Source organism: Polistes canadensis, unplaced genomic scaffold (assembly GCF_001313835.1).
Source record: "Polistes canadensis isolate GaletaPanama2010 unplaced genomic scaffold, ASM131383v1 scaffold_258, whole genome shotgun sequence".
NCBI classification, from domain to species: domain Eukaryota; kingdom Metazoa; phylum Arthropoda; class Insecta; order Hymenoptera; family Vespidae; genus Polistes; species Polistes canadensis.
In genome coordinates this window covers 105,245-119,823 of record NW_014569805.1, presented here as the reverse complement: position 1 = coordinate 119,823, position 14,579 = coordinate 105,245, and the positions used below count along the sequence as shown (strand labels likewise).

Sequence of the window (14,579 nt, the reverse complement as noted above, 5' to 3'; positions counted from 1 at the left end):
ATATATACAATTCAACTTTTTTTAAAGATAAACAAAAATAAAATTATTGACCTTATTTATTGTCTTTAATGTATCTTACATTCAAATTATCGCGGGACTTTTCTCAAAATGGCGGGAATCAGTTAATGGACGATAGATCGTTGAACCCAGAACAACTACGTCGTACAAATAACGTATTTATTTTTCAATTAACGGTATTCATTTTAATACTTTACAAATATATATAATATATATTGTGCATCATTAATAAAATCTAAAAAACTTAATGTAAAATTTTACTTACGATTTGATTATCGATTCGATAAATAATCGCAATTTTATCAGTACTGTAATATAAGTAATTAAAGATTAAGGAATTACAATATTGGTTTGACTTTGTAGCAATTAAAATGATTAAAAAATATAAAATATATTAACAAGTAACTAATAATCATATGGTTATAAAAATAATGATAAATAAGTCACGTTATAGATTATAATGTTGATGAAAAAAAATGTTAATAGGAACGTAATGAGACATCGTTAAAGGGGCACCGGAAATAATTGATTCGGTCCTGAGAACGATGACTACAGCGCTGCTGACTTGACTAGTGTTGTGACGGAAGTGACGCGCGTCGCTTCGTTACGTTTACATTCTGTTCTCGACATTGTGGGGAGCCATTACCCTCGTACGCGTTAAGCATCGTGCCATATTCCTATTCGCGCCCTAAAACTAACATCATTTTAATAGTAGTTTTAAGTGAAATATTATGAGAGTGAAGACCGAAATGGACGATGACGAGAAGGGGTGAGATTGAAGTCAAATATATATTATTAAATGTAGTTTCATTATCAAAAAGCCGCGTACCGTGACCATAGGGTTTATTGCGTGAGAACTCCATTTCCGCATCGCGGCTGATTCTTTTGATGCTTTTTCGAATGCTTATCTCTTTTTCTCAATAAATATCGAGGAAATAAATCTCCTCGTATATATTCTAACTAGATTTACATTTCGTATAATTTAATGTTTAAATATCATACGTTGTGGGATCAGACTAAACCTTCGTTTTCTCTTTAACTTTTTTCTCTATTTGCAACATGAGGTATAAGCTAACGAAAGACGAAAGTTCCATGGTTATCATATAGCAAGGCCGTTTCGTCAACGCCGGCACATATGCCGTTCATTTTGTCTTACCGGCTTCATCTAGCATACCAAAATTCACTCTTTCGGTAAATCTTTATGTGCATATATGCGCGCGTTGATTTTTTTTTTTCCGTCTCATATATATATTTTTAAATATATATATATATCTATGGTGTATGCATCTATATAACATAACTTTATAATTAATATACATTATGGTTTTTTATAATGCTTCACTAAACATTGTTTTATGCTTACGATTGCAATTTTCATTATATATGCAATATTTCTTCTCCATTTTGTATCTCCTTCTATTTTAAATGCATACACAATTCTGCACCTTGTTATAAATTCTATGTTTTTTCTAGTTGTTTTATTCTTCTAGAAAGTATGCACTTAGGTTAACGTGTTGCAATCAAAGATTATTTTTACTTATATTACCAGTTACTCATTTCTAGTTATTAATTTCTTAATAGAATAAATTAAGTTATTACAATGTGTTGTTCTCATTGCGTTATCAAATGAAAATTATTTATATTTATGTAGAAAAATGGTTCTAGAACGGAGTCATCGAGTTAAAAGATAAACTTTAAATTGTTCCACTTTGAAGTCCTTAAGTGTAAAATATTATGTTTATAATTATATATATTCCTGCTTTAGTGGACAATATTGTAATATTAATTCTTATATCTTTTTAAAATAATTTATTTAGTCAGACTTTTATCATCGTAAACAATATTTTATAAATGATAGCAAATTAATGATAACTTCTTATTATTAGAATATTGATTACTTATGTGACAAGAGTTTTTAATGTTTGTATCTTTTGTTTAGTAAACTTTTCGTTGGAGGATTGTCTTGGGAAACAACGCAAGAAAACCTGCAACGTTACTTCGGTCGTTACGGCGAAGTAATTGATTGCGTTGTCATGAAAAATAGTGAATCTGGACGTAGTCGTGGATTTGGATTTGTAACATTTAGCGATCCTGCTAATGTTCCTTTAGTCCTTCAAAATGGGCCGCATCAGCTTGATGGGCGCACAGTGAGTGATTTCAAAATTCTTATATCAATATTATAAAGAATTATATATGTAATTTTGTTAAGAATTGCTAAAACATGCATATTGGAAAAATAAGTTATTATCTTTAAACAATATTTTTGTATAAAATATGTGATTGGTATAGATTGATCCGAAACCATGCAATCCACGAACCTTACAAAAACCCAAACGTAGTGGTGGTTTTCCGAAAGTATTTCTTGGTGGGCTTCCAAGTAATGTGACGGAAACTGATTTAAGATCCTTTTTTACTCGATTTGGCAAGGTTATGGAAGTTGTCATAATGTATGATCAAGAGAAAAAAAAATCAAGAGGTTAGTATACTCATAATTATCAGATATTATTATTTTGAAACAAGCACTGGTTTTCATGATTTTCATTAAGTTAGTTCTTTTATATTTTTGTTCAGATTCTTAGAAGTTTTTCATCATGTCATTTTTCTATCATTTTGTCACCTCTATAAGAAATAATTTTTCATGCTTTTTTATATTTTTACCATTTAACCTATAGTTGAGTGATGTGATGACATAAACTTTATGAAAAGTGCATTAGCCAATGCTTGAATATATTAAAACATATTAAGAATAATTTATATATTTTTAATAACAGTCAGAATTCTTGAGAAATATAAAGTAAATATCTGCAAATAAATTTATAGTGTCTAAAATAAATTGTATGCTTTCACTTAATGACTATAGAAAACATATATTTTGAAATGATATTAAATTTTTAACTTTTTAATAATCAAAATGAATTTCATTGGATCAAAAATTCTGACTTGAATGCAGCACACCTTTTATTATCATTGATAAATTTATAGGTAGTATATTTAAAATAGAACAAAATTTAATTATAATACATCTTCTCGATACAACTGGATGATGTATCTTTAAACCAAAGCTTTTAGTTTAAAATTTTCTAATTCAATATTTTTTATATAATTTACATAATATTTCTTATTAATTACTTTAAGATTATTGGAACTAGAAACTATTTAACGTATAGTCATAATTATTGTTACATATTATCATTTAGTGTGGCAAGCCCATGCCAGCTTATATTATCTTATCTTTAAAAAATGTTATATTACATTATAATGTTTTAAATTAATTTAACCTACGCTGAGCATACATTTTACTCAGCGTGAGATTAGTAAGCGTAGCTTAAGGCTTTGTCAGGCTGTGCTACTGTAAGTTAAATATAACTTAAGTTATCTAAGCTGTTGGTAAGATATTTTGTAAATCTTGTTTTTACTATAAACACCTTTTCATATATTGCCTATTAAAATAATAATTCATCTAATTATACTTATTAACTGTAATAGTATTTATGAATACCATCCGAACTATTATGTTTGCCTCAACATAATACTAAAATTATTTGCATTATGCATATACCTATCATTGTAATACAACCTCTCAATTATATGTAACTTTAATATGGTTGATAGTTTAAATATTTTTTCTAATAATAAATAAAATAGTGAATAAAGAGAGAAATAAAAATTATCGCGTCATAAAAAAAATTGAACATATATATATATCTTTTTAACTATTAAAGATATTATTTTTGGTGGCTGCATTCAAGAAGTTGACATAATTTTTAATAAAGCAGAATATATTAATTGCACATATAATAATAAACGTATTTATTAAGTTGAAGCAATTATATACAAATTTTTCACAAGTTATTCTGAGATTGACTTGTTAGTTGTATTATTGAGTAGCTTCATTTTTTTTTTAGTAAAAATATTAAATTGCAGATATATAAGTTCGGCTTACAATTAGATACTGTTATAGCATTATCATTTATTTTATCATACACTTTTAATTACATTGATTTATATGAACAAAATACATAAAAATTGTATGGTATAGAAAATTACTTAGTTTTCATATTATTAAGATTCATCTCTATTTTTCTATTATTTTATTTTAATACTTAAAAATTTCATATTATATTTTTAAAATTTTACATCTATGAATATTTCTCAAAATTGTAAAGATATTGATATTAATTATGAAAACATAGCTTCTTTAAATCAGCCATCATGAAATTTTAATACAAGAGTATACATTTCATAAAACTGCGAAATGCACTTCTCATTGTATTTTTTCTTTAATATTAACAAAAAGTATGTTAAAAAAGTTTTTTTTATCTTGATCTTAAGTACAAGTAAGTCTTGGCCTTGTAATTTTAGAGCATATTTGCATGTTTAAATTTAACAAAAGTTTTTACACATATAGCACCATAAATTCATGTGTTTCTGTTACAAATCAAAATTATTTGTGTATAAATCATTATAATTACATACTACTTTGCGCTAATAGTGAAGTAAGAATATATATATTTATATATATAAAGGAAATAGTTAATCAAGATTTTTTAAATAATTGTTTATTTGAATATTTTAATATAGGAGAACAACCATAATGTATACGATGCTTGTAATAATTTACATGTAATATGTGTTGTACATTATAGCACATTATAGAAAGTATTTAAGACTAATATTTTTTTTCATAAATATATCGGCCATTTTTTGATATTCTCTCACATTTGGACGGCAGGATTTGGCTTTCTCAGTTTTGAGGATGAAGATGCTGTGGACCGATGCGTAGCAGAGCATTTTGTCAGCTTGAATGGAAAACAGGTATTGATCAACTCAACCAAATATATGTAAATATTAAAAGAAAAAAATATTTAAAAAATGTGACACACTTCAATATAATTAAATTAATTATGACTGGTGGCTATTGATAAAAAAAAATTGTTAGTGTATAATGCGGTCATATGTAACATGCTCTGTAAATTAATATATACAGTAATAAAAGTTATTATTATGCGGCTTATTATTATTAAAGGTTTAGTATATTATATATCTTATTAGAGTAACTTATAGAACAAAGAAGTATAAGAAAGTACAGGTTACTACATAGGAAATAAGGAATATGCATTAATAAACACAATTATTTAGTTATATTTAAAATATTTTCATATTTAAAATGGTTGTGTAATCAAATAGTAGATTTAGTTTTTCAGCACACAAATTTACTTTTATCATATATTATCATTAAATGATTTGGCAATGTATATAAAATAGATTTTGTAATATTAGAACTTGTCGAAGTAATATCTATATATTTTTAAAATTAATATAAAATTCTTATTATCTTATATATTGTATGTATGTGTCGGAGAAATAGATAAATATGAAATTTTGTTTAAGTTTTGATGGAAAATTCATATAGGATTAAGTACAAATTATTTCAATAATATTTTGAGTAATACTCCTACATTAATGTTAAAGCTTTCTCATTATCTTTGTTTAGCTATTGTATTAATGTTAATCACTTACATTATCATTAGTGTATCTTCATATATATATTATATTAGTCCTTTCAAAATATAAGTAGATTGTAATGTATGTATTAAAAAAAACTATATATAATAGTTTATTTATTAATAATTTATATATTTAAAGATTATAGTATAATAAATATATAAAGCGTTGTTATAAGCTATTCACAATTTATGCAGTCTCAGGCAAGAATGTTGTATAATTTAAAAAGTAGATTTATTATAAGTATAAAACTTTAAAGCAATATCAGCTATGCTGCAATATTTACGTATATATTACGCAATTACATTAAGTGCAAATTGTATTGCTTGCTCCTAATTTATACCTGTACTCTACTTGTACTTTTATTATTAGGTTAATAGTCATCACTTCAAAGTTAATTACTATGATTACGATTAGTTTATAAACTGCAATATAAGCATTATTTTTTAATCTTGTCTTGTATAAAATCATGGCTGCATTGCTCAATTGTTCAATTGTTTTACAATTATTATTATTAAAGATATATATATATATATATATATATATATATGTATACTAAATATTATGAACTGTTAATATATTTATTTTTCTTATTTCTAGGTTGAGATTAAACGAGCAGAACCACGAGATTCTTCAAGCAAGATGAATGATAGTCATCAAGGTCAGTGGGGTCCGCCTCAACAAGGTGGACCACCAATGGGTATGGCTGGGAATATGGGACCGATGGGTGGTCCAAATGGTCAGATGGGTGGACCTATGATGGGTGGTCCTATGGGGCCTCCTGGAAATATGATGCAACAATATCAAGGTTGGGGTACAAGTCCTCAAACTGGAGGTTATGCCGGATATAGCACTCAGTATAATACTCAGGGATGGGGTGCACCACCAGGACCACCTCAACAACAACAGATACCGCCTCCTCCACCACATCAATGGGGAAGCAGTTATAATGTTCAGCCTGCTGCTGCAACTCAAGGCTATGGAAGTTACGGTAAGTTCATGAAGTGTTTAGTAATCGTTTATCTGTTTCTTTTTTTAACTTTATTCCTTACTTTGGAATTATTTACCTATTTAAAAAAGATCTACTTCTAAATATACATAACGGTTTGTTTAACCCTATCGCTACAATGAGCGACTATAATCATTGATGTTATAAATATATATAACGGTTTATTTAACCCTTTCGTTATAATGAGAGTCTATATAATTGTTCTCTATAAGAGGCCTAATTCTCTTGTATATACTTTCTTTCTTTGGATTTTACAGTCTCGAGAAATATTACACAACATATTATTACTAAAGTTTATTATTATTACTATTATTCAATGTGACTAAAGTCACAAATATTATCTTTTAAGGAAAGTTTTATTAATATTTTGTTATACAAAATGTTGATAATTGTTTTTGTGCAATGTATTCACTTTTAGTGCAATAATTTGTTGAATGGAACAGTCATAGCGAATAAGATTCTTGTAGCGAAAGGGTTAATTATTATAGTATTTTATCTTATTATTCAATCAGTAACAAGCGTTTACATACGATAGAAGCTATGTTTCAAGGTATATTATCAAATACTCAAATAATTGTCATAAACGTAGAGGTATGTTGAATTTGTTTGATACAGTAAACTTCATAATGCAACATATAATGCAAATTCCTACAACATGCTAAAGATATTGCGACGACTATTTTCTCTAATGTGATGACTCTCGTGCAATGCGTTATATAAACAAAATGAATTAAATTATCAGTTTTTTATAATCAAATGATTTATATTTTAATTTATTTAAATATTATTAAATAAATTAAAATTTAATCAATTAAACTGTGATACTGCTTCAATTTTGTTGTGTTTTTTACAAAATCATTTTATAATCTTAATAGAAAAAGCACAAGGTACACAACTGACAATAGCCGTCCAAGCATGTTATTTGTATTATTCATATAATACAAAATAAATTCATATATAATAGGATATCACATAATACGATTTTATATAACGCAATTTAATACAACGTGTAACATATTAATTGCGTTATTCGAGAGTCAATATTTTTTAAAGTCTTTTTATAAGAAATAGTTATTACTAATGATCATTTTTAATATTCACATAGTTTTACAAACTCAACTTGCCTGCTACTCAAAAATAAATATTTCTGAATATGAAACTAAAATCAATTATTGATTATTAATATATGTCAATTCAGATTTTTTTAATTACAAATGACAAGTGAAATAAATGTTACTTTACTATACAATTCAATTTATAAATAATTAAACTATAAGAAGTCATCTTTTAATTGAGATGATATTAGATATCAATACTTTGCCAACCAAATGAAGAGATCTCTCCGCTTTAAAGTAAGTCAGTCTCTGTATGACCGAATGGGGAGATCTTATTTCGATCTTAAGGTTTTTACAATACGTTAAATACATTTTTTTTATTTTTTTTTGTAAAATATAATTTTTTGTAGAGGAAGTTTCTTTTAAATTTTTATGTTATATTATATTTTTATTTTTATTCTTATTTTTATTATATTATATTACATTATATTATATACGTGTGTTTGTAAATAATAGTTAGATATATTAATTTCATATTTATATTTTTTAATTTATTTCTAATTCATGTCTTTTTTTTTTTAAATAATATTTTTATTTTGTGATAAATATACAGTAAATTCTCGAGTAAATACAATTACGTTAGCAATGGGCAAAGTGTTAACATGCTTGGATAATTATGTTAGTTCTTAATGTATAGTAACATTTATTTCATTTCCATAATTTTATAAAAGGAAAGGTATAATAAATCATAATTATAAAAATTAGCATAACTTCGATCCCGTCCTCTCCTTTTCCATCCCGCTTGGAGAGGATAATTAATGAGAAAAAAAAAAAGATAAGAAAATGAGTTAACTACCAGCAATAGTGGTACAAAATCCTTAATATTTTTTAATGCCCCCTGGAGATTAAAATACCATTTTAAAAAAGTGAAAAAAAAAAAAAAGAAAAAAAAAAAAAAAAGAAAAAAGATTTTATATTCTTAAAAATATTGTCACAAGTTATGTTAATCCAGACTTTACAAAACTAATTATAGAATAAAATATACAAGTTCATTTTTCATACCAAAAATCTAATCTCTTCCTCTAAAATTAGTAAATCTATAGAAACATAAACATTATTACTTTATAATAGTCTCTTTCTTATCAATAACTGGTGCAAATGTTTTTCCTTTATCCTAAAGTATCCTAATTCAAACCTAATTCCTATACCTTAATGATCTTCACGTACAAGTTATAGATTGAATAAGTATTAATATTAATTGTAATTTCATTTATATTAAATGTAATCTCAATAAAATTAAATTCATAAATCTTATATTCGAATTAAATTTTTATATGTCATTATTAAATTATTTATTATTTAAGTTATTTGTTTTAAATAACTGTTTGTAAATTTCTAAGTGTGGATTGACATAATATCGTTTAAAATTATTTTAATTTTTGATATATTGAATCTCATAATCTTATCTACAAAATTATGCTTGATTCTCTTCTTATTTCAACGTTATATTTTAACAAACATTTTTTTTTTCTTTTTTTCTTTTCGTAAACTTTGTCTTCCTTCATTATCAGTTTTATAGATTAGATATATACTTTGTAATAAATAATAGTGTTATGTTCTTTCTTTTTAAAGGTGTGGAATTAGTCTCTAAAATAACAAAAATGAAGACTTGGAAAAACAATAATTAACTTTTCTTATATGTTATAGATAAAGAATCGAAAATTTGCAACGTAAAAAAATTTGAAGTAATATTACAAGAATTAGAAAAAAATATTTGTCTTGAACGAGATGAAAGTTTCGTTCTGAATGGTATAACTTTTTTAAACGCATCTTAAGAGAATCAAGCATCTCAGCATTTAAAAAAATTTAGAAAATATATAATAATAATAATAATAATAATAATAAATAATAATAATAATAATAAATAATAATAATAATAATAATAAAAAGTAGAGATAGATTTTGTTAGTAAACATATCAATAAGAAAAGAAACAAAAAAAAAGATATAAATTACATGTAATTTGAAAAGTAAGAAGGTGAGGTGTGACACGGTGGTCTGTGACACATATTTTGTGTGGTTGATGATCGCAGGTGGGCCGGCGGCGGCCGCTTCAGGGGGCTACGGGCCCACGGCGGGTACTGGCGGGGCTGCGGGGGGCGGGCCCGGGGGTTCTTGGAACTCCTGGAACATGCCACAGAATGGGCCCCCTCCTGGGACCCAGCCACCACCCCAGCCCCCTCAACCCAACTCCTCGCAGCCCAACTCCAACTCGAACCCCTCTGGCCCGCAGGGTGAGTCTTCAAGCTCAGTCAAACAAACTCTTTCCTCTTTCCACCCTTGGCATCAGCTGATTCCATTGTTACCTGATTGAATCTTACTAAAATTGTATATGTAAATCTCATAACTTTGTGCCAATTCTATTATGTCCTATAAACGTCCACATTTTTACCTTGTGAGTCACATTCATTTTTAGTTCCATATATATATATATATATGTATATATATATATATATTTTCATTTTTTTTCCTTTTTTTATTTTAAACTAATTGTTTATTTTTCGTTGTAAGCTTTTTTCTTATTCTTCTGTTTCTTCTGAAATATTTAAGCTATGAATAGTCAATCATATGTTGAGTATTTAGTCGAATTTACATATATTTTATATCCCGTTCCACGCGATACGTGTTATTTATTCAAATATGTGTCTTTCAATGTAGTAGGTCGATTCATTAATTATTATTATCAATGTACCAAAAGTACAATATAATTCTTATGTAAAGTATGAACTAAAAAAAGAAACCAAAGTAGTTAACTAATTTTCAGTATCATATTGTATCATTTACTAGACAGAAATTTATTAACAATGTATCCAAACTTTCTCAAAATTCCTTATGCCCTGCTATCAATGTAAAAATTTAGTTTAATATATTTTAATATTTATTAATTTACATACTTTTTTTTTTTCATTATTTTTATAAGTTGTCACTAGTAGAAGCATGTGTCCTGCAAGAAAAAATTAATAATTAATAATTATATGAAATTGAAAAGAAGTTAATACTTAATATAATACTAAAGAATAAATCTTTCTGCTTCATTATTATATAAATATTAAATTTTTATAGTAGCGTGTATATATATTATATATACACAATTATTAGTGTAATGTTGTTGAAAGAATAAATATAGACTCTGTTTAAAAGCTGTAGTTGTAGAGATAGGCTTACATTGTGGGCTTATTAATGAAACAATTTTCAAATGCTCTCTCAGATTAATACGAAGCCATAATTTTTAATAAAAATAAACTTTTTGTTCTTAGTGTTTATAAGTAGTATGAAATAGTTTCATTTCTATAGTAAGAAATAGTTGTTCGTGGTATTTAAGTCCTATTGTAATGCAGGACAATATTTGTTTTCATAGAAGTTATTGAAAAAAGATTAAATCATTATTAGCTCATAAAAAACAATTATACTTGTAATTATGAAATATTATATGCATGCACAAGAGGCAGGTGTACTTCCAATATATCTTAATTTTAGTTTTCTGTGTCTTATATTATGTGTAAACATTTTATATAATCTAAATATATATATAGATAATTGACAGAAAGCGATGTTAAATATAATATTAATATTATACAAAGGACAAATAAATTAATATATCATATATTATATAATATATTATAGAATTATATATAAGAATAATTTGTATTTGACATCGCTTTCAATGAAATAGTAAAGAAATTAAAATATGATCATTAGATGCACGTAACCAACAGCAGATAATCGTATAATTTGATATGATGCACGGATGTTTCAGGGGATATGTATTCAAGACAAACAACCGGCTCAGGTGCACCTGGAACTAGTAGCAGTTCGGCTAAAACTCCGGATTACAGTGGCTATTCTGCATACGGTAATTATGCTGATACCACTTATCCTCAGCAACGTTCGTATACGGGAGGAGAAAGCAACCAAGGTGGGTATGCCGCCAGCGCCCCTAAACCTGGCCAGCAAGGCTTTGATTTCAAAGAGTGGCCCACCTCATGACCGTTTTAATTCAACCTTGACGGAGAAATGCGCTGAATGGCTTGGCCTTGCTCGTGGGTTATTTCTTATTTCATATTTGAGGAACAGTATATGTATTGGTTAAAACATCATAACTATACTGCGAGACATTCATTTTCTTTATGTGCTGTAATATCGAGATTTCATTGGTAATTCTTAGAATTTAACGACTGTATATTAGGAAAAAACATTATTATTATTATTCTTCAATATGAGGAGTACTATCTTAGTTGTTAATCTATGTAATAGTGCCTATTTAATTAATTTGAGCCTCTTGTAATAAGGGTAGTCTTTTTTCAAGCATGTTACATAATCAAAGTTTTCTGAGGTTCGATGAAAAGATAATAGTTAATCTAGGAATGACTTCATCACTGATTGATGGTTTTAACTAAATAATTTAGATATTGATATAGATTCTTTTTTTTTTTTTAGTAAATATACACATTTATATATATTTGTATTTGTATATATACGTATCTATATGCATATGTATTTTATATATATATGTGTATATTTATGTATATTTTATATATATATGTCATATTTCCATTTTTCTTCAATTGCATTGATTTGTTAGATGATCAATATCAGAGATCATTTAATATTATAATGAATTTGGATATATAAGATTTTTTTTATAGATGATTGAGCGAAAAAGATTTATTTATTATCGTAAATTTATACAGACTCATTTGCTATAACGATCTAGCGGTATTAGCACTGTGCAAAGAATGTCTCTTGTATTTAGTTTATTTCGTGAGCGATCGCGACTATATACTGTCAAACGAATATCATCACAGTTAATCAGTAATAGTATTATATTATAAATGTATTTTGATATTATCCATATATATTTATTTTATCTCATGAAAGATTTATATAAAAAAAAGATAGAAAAAAGATATTTGATTATATTATATTAAAAGTATCAATTATTAGATTGATCGCTCGCGGAAACGTATTTTTTATTTGATTTAATTTTAATATATAAGAAAGTACAATGAATTAAAAAAAAATTATAATACCCATGGTGCAAGAGTTATATAATGTATGGCACTGGGATAGGAGAAAGAAAGCAAATTATTAAAGTATATTAAGAATAAATTAGATTGAATGGAAATAATAAGTAAAATTAAACGTAAAAAGAGCGAGTGTTAAAAAGATGGGGAAAAAAAAGCACAGACATCATCCATGCACGAATGATAAATTAGTATTGCTTGCCGTGGCATTATACCTGGAGGTGAATAAGATCTAATTCGGGATCTTCTCAGGGGCAAGCACAAAGTTTGGTACTTATTCATCTCCTTTTATGTGCTGACGGAAAATTTGGTAAAATGAAAAAAAAAAAAAAAAGAAATAATAAAAACACACTACTACTACTATTTGGTAACACGATAAAGAAGTAATATTATATACTATGGTCTTCGGCAGAAGGTTAGCGAGTGACACACCCATCCCTCCACATTCTCCTATTTATTAAATAGTTGTTATACTGGGTAAATACAAAAATAACGTGTGATTAATTAAAATAAGTAAGACGTTCACAAGCTGACTTACCTTTAAAGTACTACAGAAATAGTGTAAAATAAAATAGATGTCTTAATATGATGTATGTGTATTCTGAACTTTTAAAACAGCAAGATGCAGTCTTTCTTAGGCATCCATTTTTCTCACAGCTATTTTTCACGGCATATCACTAGTAGTATCTTCGCGAATTGTTTCAGTTCCTCTCTTTCTACTATTTCTTGTTTTCAAATACTTCCTACTGAGTCTAGTCCCCTTCTACTTCCAGTTGTTTTAACAAACATCTGCCTAGAAGGAAGAGGGCAAGAATAAAATGAAAAATTATGGATTATTACTAAAAAAAAAATACAAAAAAAAAAATAAAAATAATTGTATTATAAGAACTTCTTGGTCGTCAGACTGGCTTCTGTTCGGCCAATTTTTTACCAGTTATTTATAAACTGGTTTATTTTTTACCTTGTGAATTTATAATAGTTAATTATTAGGCGTGTTTAAGGCTAATATTGTTACTATTATTATTACGTCTATATTATTATTACTATTGTGCTACCATTGTTACTATTCTTATTACATTGTTACCACTACTTACTACTACTGCTGCTGCTGCTATCACTATCACTACTCTACTACTATACTACTACTACTATTACTATTACTACTACTGTCACCATAACATTACTAGTACTTTTACTATTGCTAATTACTATTACTAATTACTACTACTACTACTACTTTACTACGACTGCTATTAACTATACTATACTACTCTACTATACTACAACAACTATGACTATTACTACTAGTACTACCATTCTACAACCACTATTGCTATTACAATTATTACTGCATTAAGTACATCTGTCTTATGATAATTACAATTAATGTATGATGCTTATGAGCGTTTAAATTTTAGATTGTTAGAATGGAATCATGTCTAAGGTGGAGGGGGTGGGTGTATTATAATCGTACGGTTATCTCGACGGGGGGCATCGATCTGAAAAGTCTACCTGATTAAATATATGACTTAATTATATTTACTCTGTAGGATTTACCATAGATCTAAAGAAGGAATATTTCGGAAGAGTGCTCTCCAATGTTCATGTTTAGTATCGGACGGGTCGCGTTGTATCTTTGTCAAGGAAAATTTAAAGTATTACGCTAATGTAGTCAAAGATTATGATATGATTATTTTTAATTACGCTTATACGATTCAGTAATTTGATTGAACATTTATCTCTGAGATGTACGTTGCATTGTTAATCGTGTCATAGCTTATATTTTTCTAATTATCGAGCGCATAATAATAATAACGATAATAATAAATAATAATAAATAAATAAATAAATAAATAAATAAATATTAATAATAATTATTATAATATAAACAATAAAAAATAATAATAAT

General features: G+C 26.7%; 1 protein-coding gene across 11 annotated transcripts in view; it reads left to right on the top strand.

Annotated features, from left to right (window-relative positions):
• Positions 1-613: 613 nt before the first annotated feature.
• LOC106790745 (heterogeneous nuclear ribonucleoprotein 27C-like) overlaps positions 614-14,579 on the top strand; it is a 39,978-nt gene continuing 26,012 nt past the window's right edge. For 2 of the 11 annotated variants that reach the window (XM_014755856.1, XM_014755857.1), the window contains exons 1-7: positions 614-787; positions 1,958-2,165; positions 2,308-2,494; positions 4,751-4,833; positions 6,124-6,514; positions 9,680-9,880; positions 11,404-11,499. In XM_014755856.1, the coding sequence (XP_014611342.1) occupies positions 750-787; positions 1,958-2,165; positions 2,308-2,494; positions 4,751-4,833; positions 6,124-6,514; positions 9,680-9,880; positions 11,404-11,499 (1,204 nt within the window). In that variant the 5' untranslated portion in view covers positions 614-749. Of the gene's footprint in view, positions 788-1,957; positions 2,166-2,307; positions 2,495-4,750; positions 4,834-6,123; positions 6,515-9,679; positions 9,881-11,403; positions 11,563-14,579 lie in introns of all 11 variants that reach the window. The other 9 variants (XM_014755852.1, XM_014755853.1, XM_014755861.1 and 6 more) reach the window with 7 other exon arrangements.